The 25,178-nt window shown below is 41.2% G+C and overlaps 1 protein-coding gene across 14 annotated transcripts in view; it reads right to left on the minus strand.

Moving 5' to 3' along the window:
- The window catches only part of CCDC66 (coiled-coil domain containing 66), a 79,786-nt gene that overhangs the window by 25,661 nt on the left and 28,947 nt on the right, over positions 1–25,178 (minus strand). For 11 of the 14 annotated variants that reach the window (XR_001368783.3, XM_014577397.3, XM_025188557.2 and 8 more), the window contains 10 exons: positions 22,586–22,762; positions 21,963–22,094; positions 17,952–18,208; positions 17,518–17,602; positions 16,539–16,700; positions 14,276–14,429; positions 13,439–13,576; positions 7,554–8,053; positions 3,838–3,875; positions 1,352–1,635 (listed from right to left, as the gene is read on the minus strand). Coding sequence is in view for 13 of the 14 variants with exons in the window: in XM_014577397.3 (XP_014432883.2) it covers positions 1,352–1,635; positions 3,838–3,875; positions 7,554–8,053; positions 13,439–13,576; positions 14,276–14,429; positions 16,539–16,700; positions 17,518–17,602; positions 17,952–18,208; positions 21,963–22,094; positions 22,586–22,762 (1,927 nt within the window). In the remaining variant the exon portion in view is untranslated. Of the gene's footprint in view, positions 1–1,351; positions 1,636–3,837; positions 3,876–7,553; positions 8,054–13,438; positions 13,577–14,275; positions 14,430–16,538; positions 16,701–17,517; positions 17,603–17,951; positions 18,209–21,962; positions 22,095–22,585; positions 22,763–25,178 lie in introns of those variants that run through there. The other 3 variants (XM_025188561.2, XM_014577406.3, XM_075938893.1) reach the window with 3 other exon arrangements.

The raw sequence follows: 25,178 nt of genomic DNA on the forward strand, positions 1-25,178 counted from the left end.
TCACAGGGAGGAGGGGGGAAAATTGTTTGGCCTCTGATAATAGTATAAGCAGCAATGAGTTTAAACTGCAGTAAAGGAGGTTTAGGTTTGACATTAGGAAAAACTTCTTAACTGTCAGGGTGGTTCAACACTGGAATAAATTATCTAGGGAGGTTGTAGAATCTCCATCATTGGAGATATTCAAGAGTAGGTTAGACAGACATCCATCAGGGATGATATAAACTGTGCTTTGTCCTGCCACGAGGGAAGGGGACTGGACTTGATGATCTTTTGAGGTCCTTTCCAGTTCTAGTATTCTATGATTCTATGAATTACACTATGTAATTTTTTCAGTTCTATTTTGATTTCTTTCAAGGAATATTTATCAAGGCTTCAAAGAATTTGATATTTTTATAACTGCAATGGAAAATATCAATGTTTATTTTAAGCATTTTTTCTTTCTATAAATTTAACTTTTTATAGTTACAAGAAATTATGGGACAATCAGACAACTACGGGTTAGACAATGCCAATTGACGCTGAGATTCAAAAGGTAGACATGCATAACCATTAAAACACAAATCATTAATATTACATGTCAAACTATGCAAAGGAAATATCCTTAAAACAAAATCCTCAAGCAACATTTTTTTTCCTCTTTGTGTGCTCTGTAAATTTTTATTGCTATCAATAGAAATACTTTTGTACTGGTTTGTGTGGTGAAATTGATGTTAACAGATATTTACCAATAAAAAGCTAATCCTTCCAGCCTATTTTCATAACTTGTAAAGAGCAAAATTTTCCTTCCCTGCCAGATTTTTTTAGCACTAAAACTATTTCACAAGTGAAACTGTATTTCAATTCCCAAAAAAGTTCCAATACATCTATATGCACATGTATTACCCAATAAAGTACCATAATGGTTCATCACAATATATTGCTAATAAAAAGTTAACTTTATTTTCTTTTAACAGTACCCATGGGTAGACTACTAAGTACAGGCTCTTTGTACAATAGTGTGCTACAACTGATTGATTAGTCTCAGGCAATGTTCTCTCTAAGTTTTTCCATCTATGTGCTGAATAAATTTTCTTCTGTGCACCAAAGCATTTGCAGATGTGCAACACCAACAGAAACATATGCTGCTGTCTGTGGTCAGCTGTGGGCACTCTGCCAATCCACTGGGCAGCATGTGACTCTCTCCTGGGTGGCTGCCCAAGTGCTCAGCTTATACAGGAAACAGAAATGTATATGGACAAATGACAGAGATTTCAGTGCACTATTTACATCAGGTATTCACACAACTCTTAAAACTAAATCACTATAAACTACATCTCCCATCTTAATATTGGTTTACAATATGTTCCAGTACCATTAAACTGTCGATATTGTGGATCATGTGTTGAAGGTCTAGTCATTGGTGCATGTGGATCGAGGTAATAAATTTCATTTGTTCGCACATAGGGAATAAAATGAGAAGAGGATGGTCTTTCAGGTTCAATAATGGGAGAAGAGGATTTCTTCTGTTGCATGTCTGTGTTATTTTTCTCTCTTCCACTACTGCCATTTGGAATTGTGAAATTAGAAGCATTTATCTGTCTTTGTTGTACTTCATGTAGTCTGTTTTTAACTGCTGGAACAGGTGGTGATTTAGATCTGAAAAACAATTTTCAAAAGCCTCAGAAGGGTAGCCATGTTAGTCTGTAACTTTAAAAACAACAAATAGTCTCTAAGGTGCCACAAGACTAACAAAAAATATATAGTATTATGAGCTTTCGGGTTTTGTGCAGGAAAGCTCATGATATTATATATATATATTTTTTATTAGTCTCTAAGGTGTCGCAGGACTACTCATTTTTAAACTATTTAAGTTAGACTAAAATAGCCATTTTCAAGCAATACGCTTCATTTTATTAGTACTCCTAAAATGATAAATTAAATATATTTAATGTATCTTTATAAACAAAATCTAAATTTCTCTCTCCCCTTCTCTATGCATTTTACCTGATGGGCCTCAGTGGATCATGGTAATTAGGAATTCCCAAATGACAAAGAATAAGTATAGTGACTCTGTGCTACTTCCCTTGTCACTCCATAGGCTACAAAAATTGATGAAAGAGAGAACGAGCATAGTTCTGGTTATTCTCACCAGCCAAAATGGTCTCTTGGACCCAAGAGCAGTGTCAAGGCATGGCCAGACCTGAAAATCAGGTCATGAATATTCTATTTCTACTAGACTCTTCTTTCCTATACTGACTAGCATCCTATCATTTTCCTTCTATAGTATTTGACACTTTTATTTTAAAAAAATGTAACAAATACACCTGTTTTCTAGAATTAGCCATTTGCTTGTCATTCTCTCCATACCTGAAAATATGTTCTATGCAGTTTATATAAGCAATTCATATTATTTAATGATGTGCTTATTCTTTTAAGGATGAAATGAATTCTAAATGCCTTTTATGAAGGTAAATACAAATAAATGTGCTGGGCAAAAAATATATGCTGCAAAAGTTCATGTGCCCTCCAGAAGCATTAGAAAGGAAAAAAATAGGTCTTGTTCTTAAATAGCAGGATCTATTCCAAAATGAGGGCATGATTAGTTGCCTAATATGTGCCTTTAGCTCCCAAAAAAGTACATAAAAAGGCCATTTTTATCTGATCCAATATCCTCCTTACACAGAGAATTTGGAGGAATAGGCTCTTCAATAAGGAATTTGATTGATTTTGCATTTGGGTGCTTAAAGTAGTCTGTGTGAGGGCAATTAGTCACTGCTTGCAGAAGCATAGTTTACAAAAATGTGTACTTCCAGTATTGCCAATCTCAGCCATTCAGAAATCATGAGTAAGCCCCTCCAATTATAACTAACTTACTAATCCAGTATTTTAATAATAAATCATTTTAGTTTGCCTTGTAGAATTGAAAACCACCTACGTTCATGTTTAAAGCTCTTCTCGAGAGCCATAAGGGAATCATGTATATTTTTTCTTCTTATAACAAGTATCTTTGACATTTGAAATTCCAGTTACAAATGAGGTATCAGAGATAAAAACAATCCAACCCTAAAGCAAATCCAAAGAACATTTGAAAGACTCCACATCTGATTAGCTATCATACTTTTATACTTAGATGTCAAGCATAGTTTGACCAAGAATAGTACTCTCTGGACTATGTCTTTTACTTGAGAATGAAAAATGAATACACTTTTAATTAAGAAATTATATATTTTAGTAAAAATTGCATTAAAACATAACCAATTTCTCAATTTCCTTTAAGTCAGGGGTGCCCAAACTTTTTTCAAAGAGGGCCAGATTTGATGAAGTGAACAAGCGTGAGGGCCGACCATTTTGCCTGACATTCTTTGAACCATTAAAATTAAATGCAAATTAACTATTTTATGCAAAGTTTATTGCAAACGGAATACTTTTCATTTTGTCACATGGATGACACATCTAAACAGGTGTTAAATCACTCTGCCTTTCATATCTGAAGGCCAGATGAAAAAAAAATCCAGGAAGCTGAAATATATGTCAGGAACATTGTAAAGTACATTACATATTATTGGTAATAAAGGTTGTCTGTCAACTTTTAAGTTCAAAAAATATGAACAGGAACATAACACCAAGTATACATGTTGTGTCCAAATATATTTATAACTGATTTAGACCAACTGACATTAACTGAGATTTTACAATGTATTCATCTCAATACATATGGATTCGTTGGGGGCCATAAAAGATAGATATTGCCAAATTACCTATGGGGCCATATTAAACCGGAACACAGGCCGCAATTGGCCCGCGGGCCGGACTTTGGACATGCCTGCTTTAAGTAATTGATATGGAATGCAGACCTACCTTTCTTCATTCAAATGACTCCTCTGATATTGTTCTTCCTAGAATAAGAGCAAAAGTAATTAAAAAAATCATTTTTTATAATATATATTTTATTTTGTAAGATGAAATTTTTATTTTCCTTCTAAAGTTCCTTCTAAATAAATTTTAGAAACATGGGAACATACTTATTTAAGCCTTTCATCAGAGACACTGTTATAAACACTGTAAACCAAATTCAAATTATCTGAAGACAACTTACATCTCCATGAGGTTAACGTGCCGTACAAGATTAGGATCTCTAGAGCTGATGCAAAAGAAATTAAGAACAGCTATATTGGATCAGACCATCTAGCCCAGTATGCCCAGAGGGAGTGAACAGAATGGGTAATCATCAAGTGATCCCTCTCCTGTCATCCATTTCCAGCCCCTGAAAAACAGAGGCTTAGGGACACCATTCCTACCCATTCTGGCTAATAGCCACTGATGTACCTAACTATGAATTTATCTAGTTCTTTTTTGAACTCTGTTAAAGTCCCAGGCTTCACAACATCCTTTGGCAGGGAGCTCCACAGGTTGGCTGAGCACTGCATACAGAAAAACTTCCTTTTGTTTTCAAACCTGTTACCTATTAAAAAGGTAAGAAGAATCAAGAACGTTAGGGCATGTTTACACTATGCAGCTTTTAGCAACAAGAGGGTGTTGACACTGGCTTGTCCCTTAAAGTCAACTTGTGTGAATGCTGTTTGTTGGAAGTATTCTGTCAGCAAAAGTGCCATGCCCTAAAAGGAGATTTTACTTTGTCACCAGGAGAGCGTTCCTGCCAACAAAACAGCTTCATATTTTCACTTGCCACAAAAAAAAAATTAATTTAAGAGGGGGAGAAGGGTTAAGCATCTGAACAATAAAAGTTTTGTTAATGAAGTACAAGAGCAGACATACCTGTAAGGTCTGCAATTCTGGTAACTCTTCCTGGTTGGAGGCAGGAGTACATGTTATCTGTGACTCAAGGGTCACCCCTGAAACCATGACACTCCCTGACCAAGTTTTGCCTGTAGGGGAAGCCTCAGTAACCCAGAGAAGTTCTGGCCTGTTGAGGTGGACTAAGAATCACAAACCGCCACTCCAAGAGAAATTAAGCGTTAAAATTTCAAGCCTCAGAATCAGTTTGAATCTGGTTGGGTGTCCATAGGAGTGGTACCCTGGAAGAGTGTTTATGGAAAAATTCCTTGTCAATTCTTGTGAAGTCAAGGAACCAGCTGAGATCTTTGCTAACTCAGTTGAATTAAAGCAGTTAGACTTAATCAGTAACTCAGAAAAATGGTTGTCAGGAAACACAGATATAAAATCTCAGGGTACGTCTACACTGCATACTTATTTCAGAATAAGTTATTCTGGAAAAAATACTCCGAAATAGCTTATTTCAAAATAGCGTATCTAAACTACAGAGAAGCCTCGAAATTAGTACAAGACAGGCTACCTTACTGTGTATGTGTTGCCTCGATTTAGAGCCCTAGGAAGCACTAAGGCAACAATAATTTTGAATGGCCCTGGCGAGGAGCGATTTCGAAATAGCAGCAGTAAGCATCCACACTACAGCTATTTTGAAATAGCTATTCCTCATGGAATGAAGTTTGCAGAAGTCAGAATAAGTCGTCCGTTATTCCGAATTTACTTAGCAATAATGGAATTTCTGTGTAGACACTTACATTGTTATTTCGGAATAACCACCATTATTCGGAATAACCACCTAACCACACAAAGGGAGGAAAAGGCTGTCGGAATGAAAAATTCTCCATAAAACATGATTATGAAAAAGTGCGTGGGGACAAGTACCTACAGATGTTTGGAACAATCAGAAACACTAGATACAGGACCCGATGCAGTACCTTTTGTGGCTGAATCCATACTAAGGATGTAAGGGTATGTCTACACTAGCCCCCTTGTTCAAACTAGGGTGGCTAATGTAGGCATTCGAAGTTGCAAATGAAGCCCGGGATTTAAATATCCCGGGCTTCATTTGCATCTTCCCAGGAGCCGCCATTTTTAAATGTCCCTTAGTCCGAACTCCGTGCCCGCTGGGGACTCTTGTGCACTTCAGCGCTGGCACCCACGTGCAGCCTAGAGTCAGCAGAACTTCCTGCTGGCCTGGGCTGTATGTGGAGTTCCGCATTTCTTCTTTGAAATGTACCAAAGCCCCAGTAGCGGCTCTGGTACATTTCAATGGAGGAATGTGGAAGTGCCTATCGTCTGGTCGACAGAAATTCCATCAACTAGTCAATTAACCGGATTTTAACATCCTTAATCCATACTAAAAGCTTTTAGGCAGAGCCCTATTATTAAATGTAGGTTCTTCTTCCCTGACATAAAGGAAAATAATTTTTCTTATAAAGATTATTACGGTTTATTAAACTTCTGAACATGCAATTATACCCTACTTCAACGTATCTTGTATTTTCAAAGACCAGCATTCCTGAAAATTAACTGCAGAACTCAGTGGAAATAATTGCCATTGGCACTGACTGCAAAAGCAACCGCAAGTGGAGAAATGTCTTCCATTTTGCAGTTTTGTCCTCCACACTCACTTAAAACATATACATGAATATCTACAGACTGTCAGAGATTACTTATTGTGCTTACAGACTTTGACATTTGTAGCATTCGTTTTCAGCCAAACAAATAGAAGATCTTGGCTGGCTACACAGAATTACACAAGTAACTACATCCCAGACACATTTTTCTCTGAAAGGTAAGAGTTGGTGTGAAAAGGAGGAATGGGAAAATATCAGTGCTAGGAGGTGCATGGTAGCAGCAGTATTTTCTTTAAAGTGTGGGAAGCTAAGACTTTTTTCAGCCATGAGCTACTGATGATGTGTGTTTAGTGGTGTGGGAGAAGGAAGAGAAGGTTAAATTATAAAGGATGTACTTTGTTGTCAAAAATTCTCTTACAAATCAACAACGGCTTTTTTGTTTATACAAATTAACATTGCTCTGCCATCCCCTCACTTTAAATGGTCACAAAGGAGCAAGTCAGTATCATAACGCCAATCTCCAAGAGTACAATGATACAGAAACTTGTTTCTTGCTGCCAGTCGGATTTCCGCTTTACACAAAGTCTGTGTCTACATTGGTGTGATTGCTGCCTGTCTACACTGGCGGGGAGTTCTTGCGCAAGTACACTGACGTTCTAATGTATGAAATCAGTGCTTCTTGCACAAAAACTCTGATGCTCCCGCTCAGGAATAAGCCCTCTTCTGCAATTGTTCCTGTGCAAGAGGCCAGCGTAGACAGGCAACATGAATTTCTTGCGCAAGAAAGCCCATGGTTAAAATGGCCATCAGAGCTTTCTTGCGCAAGACAGCATCTAAACTGGCATGGATGCTCTTGCGCAAAAGCACATCTCTTGCGCAAACGCACATGCCAGTGTAGACGCTCTCTTCTGGAAGAGTTTTTGCACAAGAACTCTTCCGCAAAAGAGTTCTTGCGCAAAATCATTCCAGTGTAGACGTAGCCAAGGAATAAATGACAACTATATGACGGCATAAATACACAGGAAAGGCTTATGATGACGTCTACATTCATGTGAGTAAAATATGAATGTATTATATCACTAGAATACTCACGTTACTGTATGAAGCACAGGAGTTGCACCAACGATCTTTTAGCCCAAACACAAATGAGATATTAAGTGAACTAAGATTACAATGAAAAATTGCTGCTGTGAAACTCCAAATCATTACCTTTGTGACTGCATGTCCCTTACTTTTTGTATTAGTTTCCTGGTGAGGTGAAGGAGACCTTTCTGGAGAGACTTCTTTCTTTTGGCAGAGTTTGCCTGGAGTATTTCTTTCTACCAATTGAAGCAGCTCTATCTGTCGTCTTACTTTCTTTTCCTCCCTTTGCTTTTGTAGTTGTCTAGGGTATCTTTCTGATGCTGGAATATACCTTTTCCCAGGTTTGTTTATGTTCCAGTCAGGTCTCTTTCCATATTTTTCCATAGTTTTTGTTTGTTTCTCTTTTCTTGCAAATTGGTCATATAAATCAGTGTAACTGTCAGCATTTTCTTTTTCTGAAATTTTCTTTTTATCTGGATACTGCATTTCTTTCTTACATTTTTTGGTGTTACATTTCTCTTTATATTCTATGGAAATTTCTGGAGATGTACTGTCCAAAGTTCTTCTCTTTTCAACTGACTCAATACATGTTTCAGTGCTGATAAGTGCTCTGGTGTCAAAGTCATCTAAAAACAAAAGTATCTCTTTTACATGTTCTTAAGCAGGCCACATGACTTCTTCAATTTATATTTCAGTATTTAGATTATAAATGCATTACTAATCATGCTATTCAAAACACTGGTTGCTACAATACTGACATACTTTATTTCTTATAATGTTTCAGAGTAAACAGCAAAGGGGAGAACCAAAGAATGATCAGATAAACTCAATCCATGTTAAAAACACGGGGAATAAAATGTAACAAAACTTAAAATGAAACATCATCTTGATATACGGAGTTCATCTTTTATTTGGATTGCCCAATAATGAACAACATCATGAAGCTTTATTCACTTTTTCAACAAACTTCTGAGAGTTCTTGTTGGGGTAAGGCAGTATTGCCTGTCAAGTAAGGAGCCACTCGCAAAGCCAATGTCCAAGCATCCCAAAGCAAAGAACATGCTAGGGACTGTGATGGAGTCATGGCAGCCACCACAGATAGGATGGCTCTGTTGTCAAAGAGAAGCCAACAGAAATTAAGAGTGGTGAAATGGACAGAGTGAATAAGGCCCAGAGTACCTACACAGAGGCCATTAAGACTGGGCTACTTACTAGGTGTTTGTTACTTCCCAGAAAGCCAGGAGTGGAGGAAGTGATGGATGTGGAGATTGTAGAATAGTTCTTGCAAGGTCTTCCTGTCATGGGGAGTATGAGTGTACTGGTACCAATCCTCAATATTGGACAGTGTGGTGAAGCTGACAGAAAAATTCTCAGAGGACAATCTACCCAAAAAGATCCCTTGGCGAGGACAGGAGATGAAAAAGATGTTGATAGATGCTCAGCCAGGAAAAGGGACTGAGAAAAGGAAAGAGAAGTCCAAAGGGCCCTCACGCTGCCAGAAGAGGTGTGGTTTGTGTTCTGAATGTGGGTGGCCAAGACACAGAGAATGTCGGTCAGGGATTGCAAGTCTGTGAATTTTTGTTCTGTGAGATTTGATGAAACTCCAGTGGATTTTACCAGTAAGGTTAGAATGTTTGCATGGGGAAACACTGCTTCTTAGCAAAAATCCCCTTAGAAGTCAAGTAGTTATGCGGATTGTGGAGGCTTTACCCCATTCATTTGTTTTGGATCTTAACTGGAAATCCCTCTCAGTGAGAGGAGGAGGAGGAAACGCCAAGGTACTGGAAAAGGAGGTAGAAGAAGAGGGCTGTTAAACAAATAAAAATACCCAAACAATGAGATACAAGACAGGAAGGTCAACAAGAGAAAAGAGAGAGGACAGAAGGAAAAACAGCTGAAACAGGGACTAATGACTGAGGAGTCCCAGGAATGGATCAGCACAAGAATAAGATGTCAGACTAACAAGGTACCAAAGTATCATGGAGAGTGAAGAGAGTCTACAATTAGATGAACAACAAATTAGGAAGGCCAGATAATAGAATACCCTTGTCATGAAGAATGGTTGAATTCTGGGGACAAATCCCTCCCCCACCACACACACAAGTTGGAGAGTTTTATGTGGGTAGAAGAAGCCGACAGACACTGATAGGGTCAGGACAAATCCACAGATGCGGTACAAAAAAGCAGGAAATTGTGATAAAGGCAGAGCTAAGTCCAAAAGAAAAGAGAAGAAAGGAGGTATGTGGCAGGAGTTCTGAGTCAAGAGCTGACTCAGTAACCTCTCATCCCTTCCAATATAGGTTAATGGGGATCTAAGTAGAGGACCGACTAACAAGTAGGGCCATAGCTGAAGGGCTAATTAGAGGGCAGAAGCAACTATAGCAAGTAGGAAGAAACAAACAGAAAGGAAGGATACCTTGGAAAGAGAGATAAGGAATGCACAGCCTGAAGGAAAGCAGAACTAACTGCTGCCAATAGTGCTCTCTTTTTCCCCAGAAGAAAGAGGGAAGCTGACTTGGACATATACGTAAATACTAGAGGCAATGGCTTGATAGAACACTATAACAATGCATAGTGGTAGGAAAGGTGGCCTAAGTGAGTGTGGTATGTATCGACGGCAAGAGAGACTGGCAGGTGCCATATGACATCTTTGCCTTCTAGAGAGAGACAAGTTTGAATTTCAGTGTTTAAAACCAATAAACCACCTTCTCACTCTATCAATCCCCTTCATAAATTACATTAAGCACACCCTGATATTTAACTCCGTAGACTTTGCAAATCTCCATTGATCTTGCTATACTTGCTGCCACGCCCAAAATATAAATTTGTAGTTAAAGAAACAAAATAAAATGCAATGAACTGGCAAAGAGTCCTGTCAGGCCTGACAAACACACTACACCTAATACTTTGCTGTCATAATATTTATCTATGAAGAATACCATGTGAGTTCTTAAATGAAAGCCAGAATCATGCTGGTCCTTAATATCATTGTGAAATGTAGGTATTTATAAAGTATCTTCCTATAATTTGTTTCAAGTTGTTACGTCCCAGCAGAGGAGAAACCCAATTTTGCCAAACAAAAGGATTTATAGTCACATGTGTACGTGGGTCCTATGAAGTTTAAGCGTTGTAAGCAAAACACAATGGGAGTAATATCTGCATTTCCTAAATCTGTGAAAAGAGAAGGCAGTGGGAGAACTCTGAAGGAATCATGGAATTGAAATATTAACTCGGAATCCTGCTCTCTCTGGCACTGGGACTGCAGTGGAAGGCAGGCTGTTACTGCTGGGGGAAAAGGGGATAGACAGACTGCTGCATAGAGCAGGGGAGGGAGGCGAGGGGCTGATATCAGAATATCACTCTCACTACCAGTGTACTGCTCTCTTCTGAGCTGGGATGGGGGATAGAAGGATACCAGCTGTCTGTGCATCAGCTTCTGCCTCAAAATTGGTGGCTTCCAGATGCTGTGTGAACTTAAGAGATGGCATGCTGACACTGTTGACTCATATTTAGCTTGTGGTCCACTATGTCCCCTAGATCCCTTTCTGCAGTACTCCTTCCTAGACAGTCGCTTCCCATTCTGTATGTGTGAGACTGATTATTCCTTCCTAAGTAGAGTACTTTGCATTTGTCCTTATTAAAACTTCATCCTATTTACCTCAGACCATTTCTCCAGTTTGTCCACATCATTTTGAATTATGACCCTAATTCTTTGAATTATGACCCCCCCAGCTTGGTATCATCTGCAAACTTAATAAGCATACTCTCTATGCCAATATCTAAATCATTGATGAAGATATTAAACAGAACTGGTCCCAAATCAGAACCCTGCGGAACCCTACCTGTTATGCCCTTCGAGCAGGATTGTGAACTGTTAATAACTATTCTCTGAGAATGGTTATTCAGCCAGTTATGCACCCACCTTATAGTAGCTCCTTCCAAGTTGTATTTGCCTAGTTTATTGATAAGATCATGTGAGACCATATCAAATGCCTTACTAAAGGCTAGCTTTACCATGTACACCGTTTCTCCCTTATCCACAAGGCTCATTAGCCTATCAAAGAAAGCTATCAGATTGGTTTGTAGTTTACAAATCCCTGATGGCTGTAATTTATCACCTTATTTTCTTCCAGATATTTGCAGATTAATTCCTTAATTACTTGCTCCATTATCTTTCCTGCCACAGAAGTTAAACAGACTGGTCTGTGGTTTCCTGGGTTGTTCTTATTTCCCTTTTTATAGATGGGCACTATATTTGCCCTTTTCCAGTCTTCTGGAATCTCTCCTGTCTTCCATGGTTTTTCAAAGATGATAGAGAAGGTATCTGAGCCTTTAGCTATCAGCTCCTTGAGTATTCTAGGATGCATTTCATCAGGCCCTGATGACTTGCAGACATCTAATTTTCTTAAGTAATTTTTAACTTGTTCTTTTTTTATTTTATCTTCTAAACGTACCCTATTTCCACTAGCATTCATCATCAGACTTCTTGGTGAAGACAAAAACAAACCTCTGCCATTTCCAAGTTACTTGTTATTGTTTCTCCCTCTTCACCAAGCAACAGGCCAACCCGGTCTTTGGTTTTCCTCTTACTTCTAATTTATTTATAGAATGTCTTTTTTTTACCCTTTATATCTCTAGCTAGTTTGAGCTACCGTATTTTCCGGCGTATAGGGCGACTGGGTGTATAAGACGACCCCCTATCTTTTTAATTAAAAGATAGGGTTTCATCTTATACCCCAGCGCCCCTCCGCCTCCTTTGCTCCCGGTGTCCCTGGTCTGCTGGAGATGGTCCCCAGCAGACCAGAGGCACCGGGAGCAAAGCCGCCAGGAGCGCCTGGGCTGCCCCCCCCCGCCGGAGCCCCTCCGCGGCTTTGAAAGCCTCGGGGGAAGCCGGCGGGGGGGCATCCCAGGCGCGCATGGGCTGCCCCCCCGCCGGAGCCCCTCCGCGGCTTTGAAAGCCTCGGGGGAAGCCGGCGGGGGGGCATCCCAGGCGCGCATGGGCTGCCCCCCCGCCGGAGCCCCTCCGCGGCTTTCAAAGCCTCGGGGGAAGCCGGCGGCGGGGCATCCCAGGCGCGCATGGGCTGCCCCCCCGCCGGAGCCCCTCCGCGGCTTTCAAAGCCTCGGGGGAAGCCGGCGGCGGGGCATCCCAGGCGCGCATGGGCTGCCCCCCCGCCGGAGCCCCTCCGCGGCTTTGAAAGCCTCGGGGGAAGCCGGCGGCGGGGCATCCCAGGCGCGCATGGGCTGCCCCCCCGCCGGAGCCCCTCCGCGGCTTTCAAAGCCGCGGAGGGGCTCCGGCGGGGGGGCAGCCCATGCGCGCCTGGGATGCCCCGCCGCCGGCTTCCCCCGAGGCTTTCAAAGCCGCGGAGGGGCTCCGGCGGCGGGGCATCCGGCGTACAAGACGACCCCCGATTTTTGGGGGATGTTTTTTAACATCAGAGGTCGTCTTGTACGCCGGAATATACGGTAGTTCTGTGCCTTTGCCTTTCTAATCTTGCCCCTGCATACCTGTTTGTTTATAATCATCCTTTGTAATTTGACCTAGTTTCCACTTTGTATATAACTCCTTTTTGATTTTTTAGATCATGCCCATGAGGTACTGCAAATCCTTCCCAAAGCACCCTCTGAGTTAGTTGCACAGTGGGATAGCTATCCACAGTGCACTGCTCTCTGCATTGATGCAAGAGCTGCTATGGTAGATATGCTCCCACACAAGTACCATAGTGTAGACATGAAACAGCAATTTAAGTACAGCAGTGGCTGTATATCATAATTTGCACTGACAAAACCCTGTAGGGTAGACAAGGCCTTAGCTTCCCTATTGCTGCTGCTATTTACTCTTGATATTCTCACATGGCTATATCTGTGTAAACAGTCACTTCTCATTTTACTCACTGCAGCATAAACAAGATTTTCCTCTACTGATAACCTGAACCAATGAAATATCTAGACTACCATTTTTTTTATGCAGAACATGATACCCTATTAAATCATATTATTTTTTTAATTTATACCTGTTTGCACAGCAGTATCTTTCCGAGGAGAGGTTACTGTTTTTACATCTTGATGCACTTTACCGTTCACTTCAACAGAACAATGTTCATTATTTACATTTGAAAGGCCAGTATTATGACACACATATATTTTATCACCTAAAAATAAAAAACAAGTGACTTAAGTAGACCAATTAACAGAAAACTGATTATCTAAATCATAGTATCAAAGGTATGCTATCACTGTAATTTAATAATTAGAGCAGGGTTGGGGAACCTTTTCTGAGTTGGGGGCCGCTGACCAAAAGACAAAACAGTTGGGTGGGAGGGCAGCAGGGGCTGGAGTGCCAGTGTTGGCTCCCCAGTGCTGGGGGGAGAGAAGCCCTGAACCCTGGAGGTCGGATCCAGGCAAGCCAGGGACTGCATGGCCCCTGAGCCTGAGGTTCCACACCCCTGAATTAGATTAAGAATTTGAGACACAAGGATTCTGGGTTCTAGTGCTGACACTGTAGTTGACTCACTATATGACCGAGGAACATCTTCAAAAAAGTTACAGGACTCAGGCATGCAAGATCCACTGAAAGCCATATCAGTTGTGCTTGTGCTCCTGAAAATGTGTCCTCCTTTTATAAAAAAGGAATAATACACTGCTTGTGTTTGGGGCTTGACTAGCATTATATATGTTTAGTTTGAGATAATTGACTGGAAAAAAGTTTAAAAGGGTAACCGATCTGTCTGGTTTCTAAAGCCAAGGAACAACGTCTAAACTGACAGAATGTTTTTTTCTTGAAAATAGTATCCAGAACTCATGCAAATTCTACAAAAGTAAAATAAAATATAGTAAATATTGGTACTTGCCACCAGAGCTACCAAGATTTTTTTGCAGTTTTGAAATGTCATGTCCTTTTTGAGCCAATTCTCGAATGCGTTGTTCCTGTTTTAATCTCTGTGCCTGTTCTTGTGCTCTCTGCATTGTCTGATAGAGCTCATTTGTTTTAAGAGTCATGATTTCCTATTTAAAAAGGGAGACAAATGCATGAGATCATTTAGTCAGAGAATAAAATAAAAAGGACTGCATTATCACTCTAAATTTATATCCACTCGTCTTTTTATAGTTTGATATTTTGTTTAAGTGAGCAGAAGAAATAAGAGATATAAACATCTTAATGTGATACTAATACAAAGGCTCTTAACGTCAGTGCTGTAGTAGCATAAAGAGCTAGACTACGTTGTGATCCCCTAGATCATGAGACCTGAAGGAAAGAAAACAGTGTATCCTACACCTATGGAAGAGAGATAGCAAAACAGCAAGTCATCCCCAAACAAAGATGCCTTCTTCACACTTTAAGGCTCTGTGGATTTAAAGTGCAGGAAACTGAGCTAGGTAACCGCTCTCATCAGCACATAACAGATTTCAGAGTGAAAAGAATTGTTGAAGTTCTGGTCTCTGTGGCTCTTAGTATATACTGGTAAAGGGAGGGGAGCATCTGATAGCTTTAAATTTCCTGAAGGAGCTGCACTTCTTGAGAGAGGTGACTCCAGTAAAACAATGCAGTGAGGCAGGTCCATTTGTACAGTATCTCAATTCCTAAGATTTACAGGGATGCCTCTGATTTCCCTGCAGAATCTGGAGCCCTGTGTGGTTTGAGATATACCTGCATGATGCTTTCCTTGAAGTCCACAATATCTGCTCTAAAAGACAATAGCTCAAGTTTTGTGGCTTAAAACAGCAGTTACATCTTTTATTTCTTCTCCTTCCACACACCCCTTGTCCTAGGGGACAAGGAGAAGACTGAGAGGGGACATGATGGCGGTTTTCAGGTATCTAAAAGGGTGTCAACAAGGAGGAGGGAGAAAAATTGTTCTCCTTAGCCTCTGAGGATAGGACAAGAAGCAATAAGCTTAAACTGCAGCAGAGGAGGTTTAGGCTGGACATTAGGAAAAACTTCCTGTCGGGGTGGTCAAACACTGGAATAAGTTGCCTAGGAAGGTAGTGGAATTTCCATCTCTAGAGATATGTAAGAGCAGGTTAGATAGACATCTATCAGGGATGGTCGATGACCTTTTGAGGTTCCTTCCAGTTCTAGTGTTCTATGATGCTACCCTAGCACACCAAGTTTGAATCCACAAAGGGGTCAGAAGGTTCTTATCATTGGAAGATTGAAATAAAATTTCAATGGAGTGTTCAGTGTGGTGTTCACAAAAATTATTGTACTACCTTCAGAATGTGTCACTGATTTTTGACATATTACTAACATTTATTCTCAAGAAAACCTTCAGCCCTGATCATTATACATCTAGTCAGGCACATTACACTACATGGAGAGTCACAGAAGCCTCAAGCTACAGACTAATACCAGTCAGATATTCTAGGATAGAATTGGAGGTCAAAGCACAATTTTTGCTGTTTTAACTAAAAAATTTAAAAATGCTATTTTGGGTACAAAACATTGCATAAAACCTTTATCTTCCACAGCTTTCTGTAAAACCGTATTTGAAGATTTTTGTCCATGTCGTTTTGTGTAAACTGTCTGAACCTCAAACCATTCCCACCCACCAATAAAATCACCCCCAATAAAACAAACAAAAAAAACAAACCCACAACCTTCAAACCGGTGAAAACACAAAATGAATGATGTTGACAAGCAGACAGATTTCATGTAAAGTTAGAAATTACATTTTTTTAACTATGGAAAAAAAGGTGGACATTCATTTCTTCAATGAAAAAAGCTTATAGCAGTGTTGGAGGGCAGTAATTCAATACTTCTTCCTCACAAATAGGGTGATATTAGTGCTGACTTAATTTTCTAAGCATTTTAGTTTAATCAAGAACCATGGGTAACATTTTTTGAAGCTATTCCTCAAGTTGTCAGGTCTTCCATTTCATTATTACTTAATTTATTTTACCTGAAGTGTGGCAAAATCTCCTACATTGCTTCAAAAATCAAGATTCTAAATCTAACTATAGACACAAATGGAATTTCAACACTGTTCTTGCCTCTTGTCTTAGAAATAAATAGTAAATAATACTAATCTAAGTCTTTTAGGCATCGACAGCTCAATTAAATAACATCATTTAGTTGCACAAAATAAAGGCTTAACAGTGAGTGCAGACACCCACTTCCTTTTGTTTTTGTTTGAGCATATCCTCTTCAAACTGTTTTTGCATTACTTCTCGTTCCCGTGTTAAGCGGTGTTCTTCTTCTTGTTCTTCCCATTTTCTTTGCTGTTCTTCCAGCTGCTTCTTCCTTCGCTTTTCCTCTACTTGAGCCATTATAGCTTTCTAGAGATGTCAAAATCATGACAAAATTAGTAAAATTAAAAGATACTATGCATAATATGAAATATATCACAATTTCATGTCTCCCACATGCATTAGAAAATATGTAACTTGTATTCTGATTTCATAAAAGTCCAGTTCAATAAGAAAAGTGATTATTCTCTGTGCCTCACAAAATAAGTGAAACTTCACTCTCTGGTAGGTAAATCTATTCAGAGAAAGTATGCCAAAGAAAAGTACAAATTTAAAAAAAATTTATCAGGGTGTAGGAGGATTTGCACACATGCTCCTAATCCTATCACTTGGATTACTTTTTATAAGCTTTATCTTCTGTGGGAAAGATAAGGCATTTGGGTGTACTCCAATAGGTTTGTTTACACTGAAAGGTGTCATAGGACTCCAATCAATCACAATAAATTATACAACCATGCCAGTGGATGTAAAAATAATTAGGGGCTTAATGTAAATGAGAGAAAGCACCATTCTGTTTTAAACATCTGTTGACCAGAAACTACAATATCAGTCCAGTCAGGATTAGAAGGAAGGGGTCCCCAAATCCTGTTAGAGCCCTAAGGATGTGTGTCATTTTTCTGAGGCACGAGTTTAATAGAGGACTATAAGCACTTTACCGACAGTCATTAAGTCTTTCACACTATTGCTGTAAGTGGCATGTACCTGGTTAACCAGGGTAATCTGTTGAAGTCACAGTTTCCTTTCCTTTGAGCAATGTATACTCGCACTCAGGCTCCTGCTCTAATCATATCACCACACTTATTCATTCTTCCCATTTAGACTGTGTCAGATTATAACGTTATTGTACCTGATGTTCTAACTGTTTCTGCCGCCTCCTGTCTCTTTCTTCAATTTGTGCAGGATCCAAAAGAGCGGTCATTGACCGGAGAAAACTACGAAGAGAATCATTTAAATGTTTTGAATGAAAAAGAAAAATACAGAAATCCCACAGTTCTATTTAATCTGAAATATCAGCAATATTTAAATGTAAAACTTTTTCCAATATATGTACTTTTCATTCGTTGCCATAGGTATGCAATATAATAAACAATGAAAGTGAACTAAATGATGTTATTTTTGGTAAACATTACTAGTGAACACACTCTTTCAATAGGGAACCATACAAATTCCTGTAGAAAGGAGTAATTACCAAATTAATATCATTTCAGACTTACTCACTTCTAAAGACATACCAGAAATAAATTGATTGGGAAAACTACTGTAATTGAGGCATGCACTTACCTGGCTTTTTGACTTTGTTCTAAAGTAGTGTTCTCAACAGTTTTTTCTACATTCTCCACCTTTGAATGTATTAGGTGGCCTAAAGATGCAGATGTAAAAGGATGAATAAAAGAAGTCAGGGCCTGAGATTCAGGGCACAGGCAAAGAATTTCAGGCTCCTTGGTGTAAGTTCCATTTATGATGGGATGTTGTGGAGTAGCACAAGGATGGTTCTTTAAAGAATCAAAATGCACTGCCCATCTCTCATGCTCCTCAGCCTAAACAGATATAAAGCAATAAAGAAAATGCGAATACACTCAGTTATACTGTCATATAAATTATGTTCAACTGAATATTTTGAAAATGTATTTCTATTTCAGTGAAAGCTAAACTGTAGGATTTGCATTTTTAAAGTTCTGTTTTAGAGTTGTAGCACTTAGAATAGTTAAATGGAGAAACAGGAAAACTGGTTCATATGAAAGTGACCTGAATCAGACCAAAATTCAAACAATCTTTTTGGTAGTTAAAAAAATAAATAAAATAAAATAAAATAAAATAAAAAAGCTTACAATGCACTACTATATAGCAAGACTCAAAAACCAGAAAGTGAAAAAGTGAAGTTTGTCATGAACCTTTCAGTCTTGCATAAGTTAATATCAATATAGGCTTTTCTATACAGCTTTTGCTGCAACCTTATCTTGATGTATATGTTTCCACAATGACTCCATTATGTCTGTGGTCAGAAGTCACCTGTGTGGTGTCCTCATAGTTATCTTGCTCTGTTCAGTGATGGTAACTGTTCAGCTGAGTGCAAGTATTCTCACTGTATGTTGTGCTGGCTCTGCGCAGATACCCGGAACAGCAGAGCTTGAGAGAGCCCCCAAAGACCACAAAAAATGAGATAAGGTCCGAAGGCACCAGGCCAGATGTATTGTAAAGGAAGCACAGTTAATAGCTGCCTTGCTCAGATGTCTACAGTTATGCTAAGAATGTATTACTTTGTACACGGTGGTTCAATCAAAAGATTGCTATCCATCATGCTGTCATTTTAGTCCCTACTCTGAATCACTATGTCCCTGTTATCTGTGGGGAGTGTGCTGGTACCAAGATGTTTTTTAATGAGGTGTTCTGTTGCAATCCCTCTGGAATGGCCTGTGCACAGTACCTGTTAGGTATGTTTCTACAATATTAGCCCTGTTCTTAACAAGTTCTATGAGCAGGGTCTGTCTCTGGCTCACAGCTTAACTTTGCTTTATATTAGCAAGGTCTTGACTATTGTAGTCGAAGCTTCAGACAAGGCCTGTAGCTTATGTTTTAAGCCCCGATCTTATTACAAGGCTGCTCAGTTTGTCAGTTACCATACTAGTCACTCTTCTAAGCAGCTTCATTTTGCTCCCCAGATATTCTCTCCCTATCAGTCTGAATGAGTAGCAGCAGCAAACTTTTTTGCTTGAAAGAAAGCTTTTCTTAAATACTCTTTTTGGGGCCATATATTAGAGCAAGTATTAATATTATTTCTGGCCAGCTCACATCCATCTCTCTGCACTTTCATTCTGGCACAGTAGTTGAGCATGTTAGGCTTTATGCAAGTATCCTCACAAATAGGAATTGTCTTGCTTCCCCCTAATTTTTTAACCAGGCAGCAGAGCCTGCTAAGAAACAATGCATTAATAACAGAAGGCATTTCATATATGAAATCTTTCAGGGAAGGAGCTATGTCAAGATCATTCTCAGCCAGGTCTGGAATGGGGATGTGAATGGTTAACTAGTTAAGTGATAAGCCTCAACACCAGTTCCAGCTGCTTTAGCCCTGTGGGGCCCACCAAGGTATGGGGTGCTCCAGCCCAGTGTTTCCCAAACTGTGGTCCGCGGCTCAGTACCGGTCCTTAGGAAAAAAAAATACTGGGCCTCAGAAAATTTTTTGCGAGAGCCCGCCTTGCTGCCCACAAACCCCAAGATGAACACTGCGCTGAACTCCCAGTGTCAACGGAGGTGGCGTGGGTTTCCTGCAGGAAGTGCGTGGGCTGCTCTCCACAATAGCCGGCGTAGTACCTAAAACGCTGGTCCATCGCGCGCTGGGGACTTTGTTCCCCTGCTGCCTTCCTGCATACGGGGGGATGGGTAGGGATCCAGGACTGTGCCAGCTCCAGCTACTTGGGCGGTGTGTGCTGCCGTGGGGAACGGAGGAGCGGTCTGGGATTTCCCTTCTTCCCCCCCCCATGCAGGAAGGCAGCAGGGGAATAAAGTCCCCAGTGCGCCAGTTCCAGCTGCTCGAGTGGTGTGTGCTGCCATTGGGAGCAGAGGAGCAAGGCGCGCGGCGTGCGCTGCCCGAGCAGTTGGGGCTGGCGCGGTTCGGGACTCCCCCTCCCACTGCGCAGGAAGGCATCAGGAGTGCAACGGACGAGCGTATCAGGCTGTTTGGGCGACAGGGGAGCAGCCTGCGCACTTCCTGGGCCTTGACAGCTACAGGATCCCCAGGTATCAGTCTCTGTCCCCCCCCCCCCCAGACCCCAACAAGTACCCTGCCCCAGCACCCATAAGCACCCTGTCCCCTTGCCCCAGCACTCATTGACACCCTTCCCCAGAACTCTGTCCCAGCACCCACAGGCACATTTGGGGCCACATTATTGAGGTTTGAGGGGGCTGGAGGGGTTGTGTTTTTTTATCTCACTTCTGTGGCCCTGACTGACTTTTCTGTGGACTAAAGTTGGCATTGGGGGCTTTGGGAAAACCAGAAACAATTTATTAGCATATTCATCATTTGCTTAATGAATATGCAAATATGTTACTGGTCCTCCAAAAGCTCATGAATGGATTTACTGGTCCCCAGTATCAAAAAGTTTGGGAATTCCTGCTCCAACCCAGCCCAGGTGTGCACAGGCAGAGGCACTCCAGCTGGCTAGAGCACCACCTGCCAGCCCCCCTTTAATTGGTTAACCAGTTAAATATTTGGTAAACCAGTTGACCAATTAAACAGGATTTTACATCCCTAGTCCGGCAATCTCCTCCATAAACATGAACTTAAAAAAAAAAAAATCACAAAGCATAGGTCATGTTCAACGTGCTGCCCAAGTTTTCCGAGGAAGAGGTATGTTGTTTCCCTCCCCCAACACAACCTAGAGATTTTTTTTTTCTGATCCTACACTGCCAAATGGGCATTCTGACATGACATCCACACAAGCCAAAAGGAACCAAAGTTTCTCCTGTGGGTGCTCTCAACTCTGTGTTTCTCATTAGCCTCTCCTAACCAGAAGGAAGTACCTTTTTGGAAGAGGAGGGGGGGTGGGGGGGCGAGAGGAAGACGTTCCCTTACTGTTTGACCTCTGAAAAAAAGAAACTAGCACATTCCATATAGAAGTCTTGCACAATGTCACTTCCCCCAAGCATAAATCCTCTTCTCTGGCAGAAAAAGCTTTAGTCCTATATTTGAGAGACAAGAGAAGCAAGGAGTCCAAGAAAAAAAAAGGAATTTGAAAATGTTATCAATTCTCCCACTGTTTCCTGAGTTTCTTATTCCCCTAAGGGAGATAAGTTGTCTGATTCAGACGAAGAGCTACATTAGTGTATTTGAGAAAGAATTTTTTCTCCTGTAGATCTTTCAGTATAATGTACAAAAGGATGACACATGACACATATTAGCTGACATAGAATGAACTCGGTTTCCTTTTGCTGTCAAAGTGCCAGAATGCTACTTCTGCTGTTGCAGGCAGGTTGTTTAATTAGAGCTCACTGAATGTCATAACAACTTGAGGTAAACACTTGACCCTAATGAAGTAAATGGGAATTTTGCCACTGACTTCAAATGGGCCAGGATTTCACTTTTGATTTTTTCAGAGGTACATGGTATCCAAAATTCTCACTGATATCAATAAAAGTTGTGGATGCTTCCTGTCAGTCTTTCAGGGCTGTGTGATCTACAACTTGATGAAAGACTTCCACCTGAGCAGAAATGAAAGGAAGGAAAAGCAAAACAGACCTTTTTTTTTTTTTTTTTTTTTTTTACTACAAATCACCCCTCTAAATTAGAGCTACCTTTAATAAACTATGTTTTTCCGCTATTTTTTGTAGTTTAGCCTCTTCCTTTTGTTTGTCCAGATCTCGAAGCCACTTCTTCTGTTGTTCACACTTCATGGTACCAAAGGGGTCTTCCACTGGAGTAGCTTCCTGAAATAACAGATGCTGGTCTCTCACCTGTAGCAGAGTAATTGCCTGCTCTCCACTACTCTATCTGGCACAAAATAATAGATTTCATTTTCAATACAATCAGTCTCCAATTAATTATCCCATCAAGTTCTTCAGAACACTCACCATAAAATGCAGCTGTTGATAGACTCTCTAATCATCTTTATTTCTATTGATATCATCAACAATAGTTAAACTCTAGCAAATATGGAGAAATTAACTTCCTAATTTTCCTTCTTTTTTGCATTAGAAGCTTACAAATAAGGTGCTTTCTTTGAAGTCCACCCTATTAATGTCATCTCTAAAAATTTCTACTAAAAATGCATGATTTCATAGAAACACCTCATAACTTCAATAACCTCGTAAACACTGGATTCAGATGCAGCAATAAAAAAATTTGGAAAAGGCATGCTTAACTAAACTAATAGACACACTGTAAATTCATCTTAGAGACAAGATATTATATGCCTTACCCCTAACACAAATGCTGTATGAATGGCAGCTGGCAAGTCAGGAGAACTAAAACTAGAGGACTGTACAGTTGGACCACTTGATATATTGGGTACTACTTCACTAGCCTCCGTGACCAATGTGGTTCTAAAAATGTGGTTTTCCTCAGTAGCAACACTCAAATCAGCTGGATATGTCATCTGCAAATAACAGAGTATTATGGTGACTTAAAAAATATTCAATTTAACTTTTTTGGTTGGTTGTTTCAATATAAAAAACACATTTAAAATACTTCTAAATAAACTAACATGTACTTTAGGTTTATACAAGCTGCAGCTCATAGAAACTTCTAAAAATATCCAACAAGACAGGAAAAAAAAACCATGTCAAATCCCAAGATGAACAACTTTCAATTGATTCTGAATGCTACAAAGAAAGCAATAACTTGAGAATTCTGCTTAACGAAGTCCAATGAAATGGACAGAATGATACCCAGTCCATTCTGGTTATATTCCCAAGAGGCTGCCTGTATCACTTATTTATCAGGTTGCAAATATATTTTTAAACCTCCAGAAGACACGCTTCCTAAGTCAAGGCATATTAGGTACTAAATCTGTGAAATAAATTTATAAGTAGAGGATCCATCCTACTCAGTCTCTCTTACTACTGGTTTAGACATAGAGGGTCTACACTACAGCACTAATTCAAACTAACTTAATTCGAATTAGTTAATTTGAACTAAGCTAATGCGAACTAGTGCATCTAGACCTAAAAATAGTTCGAATTAGCGTTTTGCTAATTCGAACTAGCATGTCCACATTGAGTGGACCCTGAACCGAGGTTAAGGATGGCCGGAAGCAGTGCCGGCAGGGCATCAGATTAGGACTTGGAGCGTGGAGCTGCTGTCTCAGGCTAGCCGAGGGCTGTGCTTAAAGGGACCCAACCCCCACCCCGGACAGACAGTTCTCAGGGGTTCCCCGCTCACTTGTCTAACTCGATGAGGGACAGCAAAGCAGTCCTGGCTTGGAGTGCCCTGAATGCCCACACTGGGCACATCACAGCACTCAGCCATCAGCCCAGCTGCACTTGCCGCAGGCTGCCATCCTGGAGGGGGAGGTCAATCGGGGGGCAGCAGGAGAGCTTCCACCCCGAGGATCCCGCAGAGCCACCCCAGTCCTTCCCATCGGGGGCTCGTAACCCATTCCTCCCTCACCTCCTTCCACTTACCCCTCCCTAGCCCCCCTTCCTGATGTACAAAATAAAGGACACGTGTGTTCAAAAATGGAAACTCTCTTTATTGAGCAAAACTCGGAGAGACTGGGAAAAGGAAGTGGGAGAGGGGAAGAGAGAGGGTGGAAGAGGGGAGGGCAACTAAATTGATCAGGGGTTTGGAACATATGAAGAGAGGCTAAAGAGACTGGGACTTCTCAGCTTAGAAAAGAGGAGACTGAGGGGGGATATGATAGAGGTCTATAAAAGCACAAGCGGTGTGGAGAGGGTGCATAAAGAAAAGTTCTCATAATTAGTTCTCATAATAGAAGGACTAGAGGACACCAAATGAAATGAATGGGTAGCAGGCTTCAAACTAATAACAGAAAGTTCTTCTTCACAAAGCAAATAGTCAACCTGTAGAACTCCTTGCTGCAGGAGGCTGTGAAGGCTAGAACTATAACAGAGTTTAAAGAGAAGTGAGAAAGTCATGGAGGCTGGGTCCATGGAGTGGTATTAGCCAGCGGATAGAAATGGTGTCCCTGGCCTCTGTTTGTGGAAGGCTGGAGATGGATGGCACGAGACATTGTCTTGGTCATTGTCTTCGGTCCATCCCCTCTGGGGTAGCTGGTGTTGGCCACTGTCGGCAGACAGGCTACTGGGATAGATGGACCTTTGGTCTGTCCCAGTATGGCCGTTCTAAGCTCAGGGTCGGGGGTCTCACTGGACCACCTTGATTTTCATGCAAACCTGCTTCTCGGTGGCCAGGCTGGCAGCTATCCTGCCCTAAACGGCCACTTTCCTATGCCTAGTGCAGTGGTCATGGATGAGGTTCACTATGTCCTCACTAGACCAGGCGGGCGCCCGCCTCTTGCGGCCCCGGGCAGGCTCCTGGGAGCCGCCAGCCTGGTCCTGGGAAGAGGCAGAGGGCTGGGTGACAGCGGGTGGCTGACTCATCCCGTGCCAGGTGCAGGGTCTGCTGACTGGGTGCTGGCAGGCTTGCACCTGGCACGGGCACCGTAGCCAGACCATGCCCCTTTAAGGGCTCCAGGGCTGGAAGGGAGGCAGAAGAATTTCCCTGGTGGTGCCCAGAGTGGCCACCAGGGCAAGCTGGGGAGGGCTAGCCTCCCACTAGTTCAAATTAAGTGGCTACACAGCCCTTAATTCGAACTACTTAATTCAAACTAGGTGTTAGTCCCCAGCAGACCAGGGAGACGTGGAGCAAAGCCCGGGGCCTGTGGTAGAGCAGGTGGGGCGCTGCCGGTTGGTCCCGCAGCACTGCTCCTTGGCGCTACTGGACCAACCGGGCAGCACCCCAGCTGCTCTGCCCCAGGACTCCTGATTCAGCCGCTGCTGATCAGTTTCAGCAGCGGCTGAATCAGGACTCCTGGGGCAGAGCAGCTGGGG

Source organism: Pelodiscus sinensis, chromosome 11, assembly GCF_049634645.1.
Source record: "Pelodiscus sinensis isolate JC-2024 chromosome 11, ASM4963464v1, whole genome shotgun sequence".
Classification (NCBI taxonomy): domain Eukaryota; kingdom Metazoa; phylum Chordata; order Testudines; family Trionychidae; genus Pelodiscus; species Pelodiscus sinensis.